We start from the raw sequence: 12,276 nt of genomic DNA, 5'->3' as shown, positions 1-12,276 counted from the left end.
CAGTGACAGTAGGAAACCTCCCTTATGAGGCCCTGGTGTTCCTGTGAAAATGTTTGTGGATGACAGTCAGTGAAGGAGAATAAAGAGTGAAAAGAGAAGGAGGGGGCGGAGCCTGAGATTAAAACAGTGATAACTTATCGTCATCAGGAAGACGTCTACTTCTCCAAGAATCAGTAATGAGACAAATCTGTAATGTACAGGGTGTCAGTGAATGCAACACGGCTGTTTCTACAACACCTACTCAGTGTGTGTGTGTGTTTGTGTATGTGTGTGCATGTGTGTTTGAGTGTTTCTGTATGTGTATATGTGTGTGTGTGTGTGTGTGAGTGTTTGTGTATATGTGTGTGTGTGTGTGTGTGTGTGTGTGTGTGTCTCATTAAAGTCTGCATAAACATGAGTCACTTGTTACACTGGGATGGTTGCCTCACTTAGCGAGATGCTAACGTCACAGCTAACTGGATGCATAAAAGGAGCGTTTGGTCACAGAGCTGGAAACACTGACACTTTAACACAGTGACAAACAGCCTCAGCTCTGTTTTGATTGGATATTTTGATTCATGTCCCGTCTGTTAACAAGAAGGAAGCTGAGTTTTTGACTTATGCTGCAGCCTGCCAGCAGGTGGCTCCACTGAATGTTTTGATCTCAATAAGCAGAGTACAATGCAGCAGTTTGATTTAAACTCTTAAAGCAACATATACATATTGGACTCATTATAGATGTTTTGATTAGAAAAACATCTTTTGCATACACAACATGCATCACATGATCAGTCATCTTTAACCACACACACACACACACACACACACACACACACACACACTTCATTGTGTTTTGTTTCCACTCTTCTGATTGACACTGAGGTGTTAAAGGAATAGTCCAACATTTAACTCCTGCAGACCTGCTGCGAAATAACTCTGGAACTAAAGTGTCACTGTGAATGTACATATGTTATTTAATCATCTACACACACTCTATAATGTAAATACTGTAAAATATAACTACCTCATCTTTACTTTATCATCCTTTTACCCTACTCATGTTGGAGATAAGAGATCAAACTGTGCAAAGCTCCGCCCACTGACCAATCAGATCTTTTGATGGTGGAGCTGATGGAGAGGGGGGAGGACACTTCATGTGTCCATCATGATTTGACATTATAGTGTGTTTAGTTATTGATTATGTTTCACTGATATCCTTCAACAGAGACTGAAGAAAGCTCCGGAACATTTATGTTGAAGATGAACAATTACTAATATCTTCTTCTGACTTTGAATGATATCTTGATATGAATGTTTAATGTCTCCATGCTGCTCTATGAAATATAACTTCTCAAAGTGTTCTTCTCTCCACTTCAGATCGAGTCAGACAGTTCAGAGAAGAAACAGGAGTTATTATAGTTCCAACCCTGCAGCTGTGTAGCTTTAGTCTGTGAGCCTGTTTGACTTATTTATATTATAGTTTGATCAGAGTTTGTAGATATGATGATCTGCTGACGCCAGACTCAGTGATGATTGTGATTGGTTAAATGAAGATAACTCCGCCCCCTTTATGTGACTGCGCTCTCTGTAACTCCGGGTTGACCTATCAGGTTGATAAGCAGCTTCACAGGACTGATAATCATGATCTCTGATGTCAGTTAGTGAAGCCGGATCAGCCAGAGAGACTCTTCATAGTCCAGACCCCAGATCAGCCAGAGAGACCCTTCATAGTCCAGACCCCAGATCAGCCAGAGAGACTCTTCATAGTCCAGACCCCAGATCAGCCAGAGAGACCCTTCATAGTCCAGACCCCAGATCAGCCAGAGAGACCCTTCATAGTCCAGACCCCAGATCAGCCAGAGAGACTCTTCATAGTCCAGACCCCGGATCAGCCAGAGAGACCCGGGTATGTTAAACTCTCTTCATAGTCCAGACCCCGGATCAGCCAGAGAGACCCGGGTATGTTAAACTCTCTTCATAGTCCAGACCCCGGATCAGCCAGAGAGACCCGGGTATGTTAAACTCTCTTCATAGTCCAGACCCCGGATCAGCCAGAGAGACCCGGGTATGTTAAACTCTATATTACAGACCCCAGGTTTCTGTAGACGGAGATCCTTATGGGTCCTCCAACAAGTGTTGAAGGTGGTTAAACAGAGCGTGACCTCCGACCTGAGATCATGATCAAACTTCACTACAGAGAAATATCCAAAAACAACGCTCTGCTTTGAAAATCAATTCTTCTTAGTCAAATGATCAAGCAGCTGAGAACACACACAACCTCTGCTCTGTGTTCCTGTTTATTGAGTTTCCTTTGCAGTCTCCTCACTTCCTTCCTGTCAGGCTCTATTTCCTGACCAGCCGCTGGCTTTATGGAGGTTACACACACACACACACACACACACACACACACACACACACACACACACACACTCACTGTGCTGTATAAATGGACGCTGTGTTCCCTCTCATAATAACGGCGTTGTGACATCAGAGACATTTAACTGAACCAACATGAGTTTATTAAGTGACCTTTGACCCGTTATGAAACCAACACAGATGTTCAAAATAAGACAAATAAATATTCTAACCTTTAACCCTTTCTGCTGCTAACTGACAATTTACATACAAGTCCCAAAAGGAAGCTGCTGACACATTCAAAACATTTGTTCAAAATTCAAGATACATCTCAGATTGACAACAAGACAACAACAAGATGATACAAACAACAACAAGATGATACAAACAACAACAAGATGATACAAACAACAACAAGATGATACAAACAACAACAAGATGATACAAACAACAACAACAAGATGATACAAACAACAACAACAAGATGATACAAACAACAACAACAAGATGATACAAACAACAACAAGATGATACAAACAACAACAAGACAAGAAAAAAAAAGACAATAAAAAACAACAATAACACCATGACAAAGACTGGTCCAACACGAGCTCTTTGCTGAGTCAGGATCAAATTGTGAAGATTCAGGATCTTGTTTGCGGACAGCTGATTGCAGGAGGACGAGGCTGCACAGCGTTCACGTTTGTTTACACAGCATAACAGCAACGACCTTGTGTCAGATGGGAACTCTTGATTTGAAATGTTTAACCTTCATCACGAGTTGACTTGTGGTCTTGGTCTGTTTAAAGTCTGAAGCCTGCAGACAACATGATTGGCTCTACAAGGTTTCCTGTGACTAAAAGTCAGCAGGTGGTCTCAGCTGGACCGGTTCCTGTCGTACCTGCACAGAGCCGAAACCATGATGTGATTACAGAATAAAGACGATTGACATGATATTGAATGCTGCTGATATATAAAAATCACTTTTCATGTTAAATATTCTTCAAGAAGAAGTACGCAAGTAAGGACTGACTTGAGGGTTTTTGTAATTAAATAATATATAGATATATAACATATAGAGAGAGAAAGTTCACAGTGAACAAGGAAACAAACACAGCACTCACTGTTGTACACAGTCGGGGATCTGCACATGCTCAGTAGGGATGAAGAGAGACAAATCCTGGAGGGTGTCGACAAACTGGAGCTTTCTGCTGAACTTAGAGCTGAGGAAGAGGAGGAGGAGTCAGTTTAAGGAAGAAGGGTAAGTCTGAGGAGGAAAAGGAGTTAGACTGAGGAGGAGTTAGTCTGAAGAAGAGGAGTTAGTTGGAGGAGGAGGAGGAGGAGGAGGAGGAGGAGTTAGTCTGAGGAGGAGGAGTTAGTCTGAGGAGGGTACAGGGACTCAGTGAGGGGGAGGAGTTAGTATGAGGAGGAGGAGTTAGTTGGAGGAGGAGGAGGAGGAGTTAGTCTGAGGAGGAGGAGTTAGTCTGAGGAGGGTACAGGGACTCAGTGAGGGGGAGGAGTTAGTATGAGGAGGAGGAGTTAGTTGGAGGAGGAGGAGGAGTTAGTCTGAGGAGGAGGAGTTAGTCTGAGGAGGGTACAGGGACTCAGTGAGGGGGAGGAGTTAGTCTGAGGAGGAGGAGTTAGTCTGAGGAGGGTACAGGGACTCAGTGAGGGGGAGGAGTTAGTCTGAGGAGGAGGAGTTAGTTGGAGGAGGAGGAGGAGGAGGAGTTAGTCTGAGGAGGAGGAGTTAGTCTGAGGAGGAGGAGCTAGTCTGAGGAGGAGGAGCTAGTCTGAGAAGTTAGTCTGAGAAGGAGGAGGAGGAGTTAGTCTGAGGAGGGTACAGGGACTCAGTGAGGGGGAGGAGTTAGTCTGAGGAGGAGGAGCTAGTCTGAGGAGGGTACAGGGACTCAGTGAGGGGGAGGAGTTAGTCTGAGGAGGAGGAGTTAGTTTGAGGAGGGTACAGGGACTCAGTGAGGAGGAGGAGTTAGTCTGAGGAGGAGGAGCTAGTCTGAGGAGGGTACAGGGACTCAGTGAGGAGGAGGAGTTAGTCTGAGGAGGAGGAGCTAGTCTGAGGAGGGTACAGGGACTCAGTGAGGGGGAGGAGTTAGTCTGAGGAGGAGGAGTTAGTTTGAGGAGGGTACAGGGACTCAGTGAGGAGGAGGAGTTAGTCTGAGGAGGAGGAGTTAGTTTGAGGAGGGTACAGGGACTCAGTGAGGAGGAGGAGTTAGTCTGAGGAGGAGGAGCTAGTCTGAGGAGGGTACAGGGACTCAGTGAGGGGGAGGAGTTAGTATGAGGAGGAGGAGCTAGTCTGAGGAGGGTACAGGGACTCAGTGAGGGGGAGGAGTTAGTATGAGGAGGAGGAGCTAGTCTGAGGAGGGTACAGGGACTCAGTGAGGAGGACGAGGCAGCAGACCTGATGAAGGGTTTGATGATGGTGACGAGGGCTTTGATGTACCAGGTGGGATGAACCACGTAGAAACCCTTTAAGTTCTTTCTCAACCTACACACACACACACACACACACACACACATAGACAGAGACACACACACACACACACACACACACACACATACACAGACAGAGACACACCCGAGTTAATGACATCGTTGCTTTAATTCAGTGTGATGAGAGAATTTTGGGTAGAAATAAGACAAATACAGCGGAAGAAGAAAACTGATTCCCCCTGCTGGACAAATGATCAAATACAGCCTGAAAGAAAGAATCAGCTTTATTGTCCAGGCATGTTTAACACACATGAGTTTTACATTTGGACTGTGCTCTCTCTGTACAATGTAAACAACAATTAAACAATTAAATGACAACAATTAATTAAACATATAAACAAGTAATTAAAGATAATAAGATAATAGTGCAGTGGTGACTTGTGTAGTAGTATCACTGCATGTCACTATCTTTAAATTCCAGTTAACCACATCTTGAGCATGGTCCTGTTACCTAACAGACAAACAGTCCTTTACCTGCTTTTAAAGTGTCTCCAGATAACACCTGTTATGAACTGACACTATACAAATAAAGACTGATTGATCTTTTTCTGGGAGCTCCTGAGCTCTCTTAGGTTCTTCAGGACAACCAATCCCCCTATCCCATCCTTCCTGCTGCATCTTATCCCATCTCCCCTATCCCATCCTTCCTGCTGCATCTTATCCCATCTCCCCTATCCCATCCTTCCTGCTGCATCTTATCCCATCTCCCCTATCCCATCCTTCCTGCTGCATCTTATCCCATCTCCCCTATCCCATCCTTTTCCCGAAGTTCACTGTCATCTCCACAGTCTTGAGCGGGTTCAGCTCCAGATGGTCCTGGCTGCACCAGAGAGCCAACTGTTCCACCTCCCGCCTGTAGGCGGACTGGTCACTGCCCTGGATGAGACCGATGATGGTGGTGTCGTCTGTGAGGAGTCATTGGTGTAGAGGGAGGAGAGCAGTGGGGAGAGAACACCCCTGGGGTGCTGATTGTTCAGGTGCTGGATGTGATGCTCCCCCGCTTCACCTGCTGCCTCCTGTCAGTCAGGAAGTTGGTGATCCATTGACAGGTGGAGGCCAGCACTGTGAGCTGGGTGAGTTTCTGGTGCAGGAGATCCTGGATGATGGTGTTAAGTACAGAGCTGAAGTCTACAAACAGGATCCTAGCGTTGGTTCCTGGGGAGTCGAGGTGATGCAAGATGTAGTTCAGACCCATGTTGACTGGATCCTCCACTGACCTGTTTGTCCGATAACAGGTCAGTGGGATCCAGCAGGGGGTCTGTGATGTCTTTCAGGTGGCTCAACACCAGTCTCTCAAAGGATTTCATGACCACAGACGTCAGGGCGACGGGTCTGTAGTCAGTGAGTCCTGTGATGGCAGGTTTCTTTGGGACTGGGATGATGGTGGAGCTTTTGAAGCAGGAGGGCATTTCACACAGCTCCAGTGATATGTTGAAGATCAGTGTGAAGATGGGGGCCAGCTACTCAGCACAGACTCTCAGGCAGGAGGAGGACACGTCGTCTGGTCCTGGAGTCTTTCTGATCTTTTAGCCCTGTTTCCACCCAGCGGTCCAGTACGGATCAGTACCGTTTGGTTCAGTAAAGTCTGATCCTGTTTGTGTTTTCACAGCCAACTGTGCCATATTTGGTAGGCGGCGTGTAAGCTGGATGCCGATAGCCGCGTCAGCTACGTCATAGCGCCACATGATAGCCGTTAATCGCTACCAGCTAACCTGCTAATAAATTCAAAAAGGAGGAAAAACACGACACAAACAAAACAAACGAAGAAGACATCCAGCAGGTCATCTCCTCTGTCACTGTCATGTGACTCTTTATTACTAAACTCATCCAGCTGGGTTTCAGAGAAGGCTGTGAGCGGCGAGGACAAATACACACGGAAACAGTCACACAGGAAGTGACGATTCTTTCGACCAATCAACACACAGCAGTGTTTAGCTCCACCTTTTAGGGTCAGATCGATATTCTTGGAAACCGAACAGAAGGGTCCCAAAAAGTAGGAACAGGTCGGTTATTTGGGAATCTTTCCCGCCTTTAGTCTATGGAAACGCCACAAAATACACGTTGAACCGAGACGAACCGCACTGAACTGTTTCTTGAAGAGCTGGATCACATCCTTTTCACAGATCTTAAGTGCGGGTGGATCTAAACGTTGTATAAATGGGTGTCACTGAGTTTTACCTCCTGTCAATGGTGGTGTAGCACTCTTTGAGCCAGCTGATTCCTGGTAGTTTGTTTTTCTGACCTCCAGCACACAGATACACGATCACATAGTTTTCTGCAACCATCAGTTCCAGAGTCCCTACAACGTACCTGCAGACAAACATCACAGCCATCACCTCCAAACTTCACAACTCTACAGACGCTTTAGGCATGACATGACAGGTCATTAAATTGGCTTCCATTGTTGATGTGAAATCTTTTATGTAGAACAAAGTGCCCCTCTGATTATCATTATCAATGTCTACATCTAACCATCATCTCCATCTTCTTTTGAACTGTGACGTTAGCAGCTTATAGAATAACACATGAACACACAGACCTCAACCTTTGTTGACCATGTTCATGAACTAAAAACATGACAATCAATGATCAGGTCAAAGGTCAGAGACTTTAAAGGAAGAGGTTAAGAAAGGTGTGCTGTACCTGAACAGGTTATCCATCACATACTGGTAATTTTCCAGACTATTCTGCGGCAGGTAACATGACGAAAAAACAATGATGTCATTCATACCATCTCCATAGTAACCTAAAGGATGACAAAAGGTCAAACACTTGAGATGATCTCCAGCTCACTATCAGGGAACCATGATGTCACTACCACAACAGGTGACCCATCAGACAGGTGAGGCGTCGTACCTCCGTGTGAAAGCACCCTGAGAAACGGCTCCAGGACGCTCATGTTGACCCGGCTCTCCTGCGGCAGATCACCTGTGGAGAAACAGCGCCACCTGGTGCCCAGACTGTCCACCATGTCCTCCCGTTCCAGAGCGCCCAGGTCACTCTGGTCCACTCCCGACCTGGTACCAGTCTGAGAATGAGACCTGGACCTAGAGCCAGACACTATGTGATGCCGGGATGCTACGCCGAGACGCTGCAGGTCATCTGGAAAACAATCCTGTGATGTCATCAAAGGTCTCCTGTATTTAAGGTATAAGATGATATCCTCCATTTTTTTCAACCTTTGACCTCTCACCTTCCAGATTGAGGTCATAGGCAGGAAAGCGCAGTGATTCACTGTCAGAAGGTGTTTCCATGGCGTCCAGATCAAAGTCCAGCCCGGTGTCATCGTCGCCCTCAGGTGAAGGTGAGAGGAACAGCGAGGAGAAGTCGTCAGAAACTGTAGACTCACTGCGACCTGAAGAGATGAATGTCTGTTACAACACTAACTCCAGCAGGACCTAACCGAACCCCATGACTCCCCTAACCCTCATAATACAGTGTGTGTCTTTGATTAGAAATATTACAGTATAGTATAGTCCTCTGTATATATCCACCTCTACTATTTTTAGAATTGTATTTATGTTACTATTTTATTTGTTTTTTAACTTTTTTTTATTTCAGTACTGCTGCTGCAACGCCTGAATTTCCCCCTTGAGGACCAATAAAGTTTTATCTTATCTTAAAGTGTGTGCGTTGGATTAGAAATAATGTGTGTGTTTGTGGAAACATAAACAGCTGTTAGGTTGACTGACACCTGAACGTGATCAGCTGATGTGGCGTCATGTGACGCTGTCGAGGAAACGACGTCTCATGTCTCTTAAAACTGATTTCATCGGTCCCTTTCTTCTTGGCTTCGTTTCCTCCGTGCATCTCTGGTGGGCGGGGCTAAGACGCAAGTAAAGGAGGAAACTTGGAGGACACCCGATGCAAAAGAGGGAACTGAGATGGAGCCTAACCATAACTCTGCCCCTCACCTAACCCAATCGAGTTCAGTTTGTTTAGACTTCGATCCTTCAGTCTCTATTAATCTCAGCAAATACCAAACCAAACTTAAAACTCCAGAAAACTTAAAGTCTTTGTTATTTAAAAAAAAAATCAATTGTTAGCTTATGTTGTTCGCAGGAAGCTATCAAGTGTTAGCGGTACACTATCGATTGTTAGCCTGTTTGTTGTTAGCAGGAAGCTATCACAGAGCTGCCAAGCGTCACGCTTTAAGTGTGACAGTCACACAATTTGACCCATTCTCACACCACACGCCACACTTGTCATTTCTCACGCTTATATTTCCCCATTCAATACACTGCGGTCAAGTGAGCCGTCATTTGCAAAACGTCGGTCAAACCAGCTGCCTGATCGAAATACGATGCGCGTCCATAAACTGGTGTAGTTTTGAGTCCTAAAACCAGGAAGTGAGTTAGCATTTTAGCACCGTGGTTCTAACCTCTAAAAGTCTAAATGTGTATTTTGAATGTGTTTGTGTTTAGACTGAAATAAGGTCTGTGGTTAACACAAGCTGAAGAGATGTTGATGTTTTGTTAGACGAGATAAACTACGTTAGCTAAGACCCCACTTGTGAATTCTAAAGTTTTTACGCGAACTTTAAACGGCGGTTGCTAACGAGTAGCTAACTGAAACTACAGTGGTTGTTGCAGACATTACATATGTTTTTCAGTGTTCTTGCAAATATTAGGTTAATAAACAACTTATCTTGTGAAATCCACTGATTAGATCGATGAAGCATAACGGTCGTGACGTCATTATTAACTGACCGCGGTGTAGTTAGCTTGTAGCATAACGTTAGCTTTTTACTTCTCTGGGCTGCATTAACTCTTCAAACTTCATATAAATGATGTTCATCTGTAAAGATTATCAGCTGAACTAAACAGCATCAGAAACGTGTGTTTGACACACAGATTATTTTCTGCAATGATCCAAAATCCAATGCAAAAATCCCAGAGGAGAATTTTCGTAGGAACCACCAGCGCCATTTTTTCGGGTTGGCCTACAAAAATACATCATTACTACACCAGTCTATTCAGGGACATCCGGTATGAGTGCTTGGAGAGCCCAAAAAGCAGGAGAACGGCTGTGTATTTTCGAAACATGACAATAAAATAAAAAGTGAATTACAACAATTATTATGGCTCTTGACAGAGATATGTATTTTTCTAAACAGTTTTAGAGATATTTCAAGTTTAATTCATTTGAAATTACAAGGAGAGAAATGATATTTTGGTCATATTGAAATGTTTTAAGATAAAATCTGTGAAAGGTGGGGTCGCCGGTGGCGCAGCGGCAGTGCGCGCGACCCCATGTATTGAGGCTCAGTCCTCACGCGCGGGCGGCCCGGGTTCGCGTCCGGCCTGTGGCCCATCTCCCGCATGTCTCTCCCCACTCTCTCTCCCTGATTTCCAACTCTATCCACTGTCCTCCCTCTATAATAAAGGCATAAAAAAAGCCAAAAACAAATCTTTAAAATCTGTGAAAGGTGATCTTTCAATGGATTCTTGTACCCCAGGGACCTGACTATTACCCCAGTGAATTTCAGCACATTTTACTGTATAATTTTTGAGAAAATTAAAGGTGAATTCTGCCAATTTTTCATTGAGAGAGGAGACTTTTTGGTCACATGCAGTGTTTTATTTTGAAAAATCTAAAAGAGGTGACAAAGATCTTTGAATGGAGTTTTGTACCCAAGGGCCCTGACTATTACCCCTGTGATTTTGTTTTTTACAATTTTCATTTGTAATTTCTGGTTAATTAAGACTAGCATTAGGAGGCCACAGTGCAGGGAGAACCGCTGGCATGGAGGTGAGGACTTCAGTCTTAAGGTATAAATCGATGTTAAAAAAGGCCACATTTTTTCCGAACATATTATGACACTAAAGTCTCACTCTTGTCATTTTCTGAAACTTGGCAGCCTTGTATCAAGTTTTAGCAGGATGCTATCGATTGTCAGCCTGTTTGTTGTTAGCAGGAAGCTATCAAGTATTAGCAGTATGCTATCGATTGTTAGCTTGTTTGTTGTTAGCAGGAAGCTATCAAGTATTAGCAGTATGCTATCGATTGTTAGCTTGTTTGTTGTTAGCAGGACGCTATCAAGTGTTATCGGGATGCTATCGATTGTTAGCCTGTTTGTTGTTAGCAGGACGCTATCAAGTGTTAGCCTGTTTGTTGTTCGCAGGAAGCTATCAATTGTTAGTAGGATGCTATTGAGTGTTAGCCAATATGTTGTTAGCAGGAAGCTATTGACTGTTAGCAGGACGCTATCGAGTTTTAGCCTAATTGTTGCTAGCAGGAAGCTATTAAATGTTAAACTTTGCAGGGGTTCAAAGGTCGAGTCTGGAAAACTTTTGCCAGATTTTTGGACCTTTGGATGGTTTCTTTATTACCTAAAGACAGACTGAGAGCTGGAGCCACCAGGACTTTCTTCTTCTTTGGTTGAAACCCTGACAAGGCCAGGCTGGTGGGAGGAGCTGCAGACAGGAAGTGAAGTAATTGGATCAGACACCTATCAGCTGGATTTAGTCTTGAATTCTTAAAGGTAGTGATGACCTGTTTTCTAAATGTACTTTGTATTCAGTTATGTTAATATTTTCGTTAGTTTACTTTTTGATCCATTCAATCTTCTTTTGTTTTCGTTTGTTTCTTTTTCTTTTGTTTGCAGAATCATCTCTTTATCACCACCCTTCCATCTTTTTATCACTAACCCTCAACACATTTAAATGTCATCATTATTCATTTACCGGTACTGTACTTCCATCAGGTGTGTCGTCTCCGAGACAAACTCTGACAACAGGAAGGTTGTTTAGGATAATTATTGGTTTGATTCTTTTTAAAAACAGTAAACTTGAATTTCCTTCGGGATCAATAAAGTATCTATCTATCTATCTATCTATCTAAATAGAAAGAGAAAGAGAGACTCACCACTCTCTCCTTATGTTTGTTCTAACTCTGAACAGATCAGAACCGGATGAGAGGTGGCAGACAGGACAGAGAATCAGCTCAGACTGAGACACACTTCAACATACCTGCTCTGTCAACACGTGTTGCTGCCATGGCAACGCAGCTTTCTTTGACTAGTTCACCTGTTTCACCCTCTTCTGTGGAGGAAGATCAGAAATGTCTTTTGAACTCAAAACCTCCAAACAGAAATAAATCAGAGTAATAAAATGAACACTGCTTGATACCTGTGGGATCATCAGATGTTTCAACAGGAGTCCTGCTGCTGACTGAAGAACTGACATCAGTGTCTGTAGTACCTGCAGTGTCTGTAGCACCTGCAGTGTCTGTAGCACCTGCAGTGTCTGTAGTACCTGCAGTGTTAGTAGTACCTGCAGTGTCTGTAGTACCTGCAGTGTCTGTAGTACCTGCAGTGTTAGTAGTACCTGCAGTGTCTGTAGTACCTGCAGTGTTAGTAGTTCCTGCAGTGTTAGTAGTACCTGCAGTGTTAGTAGTACCTGCAGTGTTAGTAGTACCTGCAGTGTCTGTAGTACC

General features: G+C 44.1%; 1 protein-coding gene across 1 annotated transcript; it reads right to left on the bottom strand.

Moving 5' to 3' along the window:
* Positions 1-2,916: 2,916 nt before the first annotated feature.
* LOC306839364 (bcl-2/adenovirus E1B 19 kDa-interacting protein 2-like protein) lies at positions 2,917-12,276 on the bottom strand. Its single transcript, XM_079368016.1, has 10 exons — positions 11,970-12,276; positions 11,811-11,882; positions 11,172-11,255; positions 8,033-8,194; positions 7,696-7,941; positions 7,483-7,585; positions 7,018-7,149; positions 4,748-4,834; positions 3,459-3,557; positions 2,917-3,235 (listed from the first exon to the last, which is right to left on the bottom strand). Exons 2-10 carry the CDS (start codon positions 11,836-11,838, stop codon positions 3,211-3,213), a joined length of 966 nt encoding a protein of 321 aa, XP_079224142.1. The 5' UTR covers positions 11,839-11,882; positions 11,970-12,276; the 3' UTR covers positions 2,917-3,210.

Source organism: Symphodus melops (assembly GCF_947650265.1).
Source record: "Symphodus melops genome assembly, chromosome: 18".
Classification (NCBI taxonomy): Eukaryota; Metazoa; Chordata; class Actinopteri; order Labriformes; family Labridae; genus Symphodus; species Symphodus melops.
Note: the sequence above shows the minus strand (reverse complement) of the source record. Positions and strands in the feature narration are given on the sequence as shown.

Bases quoted from the DNA above. Each gene is read 5' to 3' on its own strand.
- LOC306839364 (XM_079368016.1), bottom strand. From the start codon at position 11,838: ATGGCAGCAACACGTGTTGACAGAGCAG. The intron at 7,942-8,032 runs GTGAGAGGTCAA...ATTGTTTTCCAG, and splicing joins CTATGACCTCAATCTGGAAG to ATGACCTGCAGCGTCTCGGC. The intron at 7,586-7,695 runs GTACGACGCCTC...GTCATCCTTTAG, and splicing joins CAGGGTGCTTTCACACGGAG to GTTACTATGGAGATGGTATG.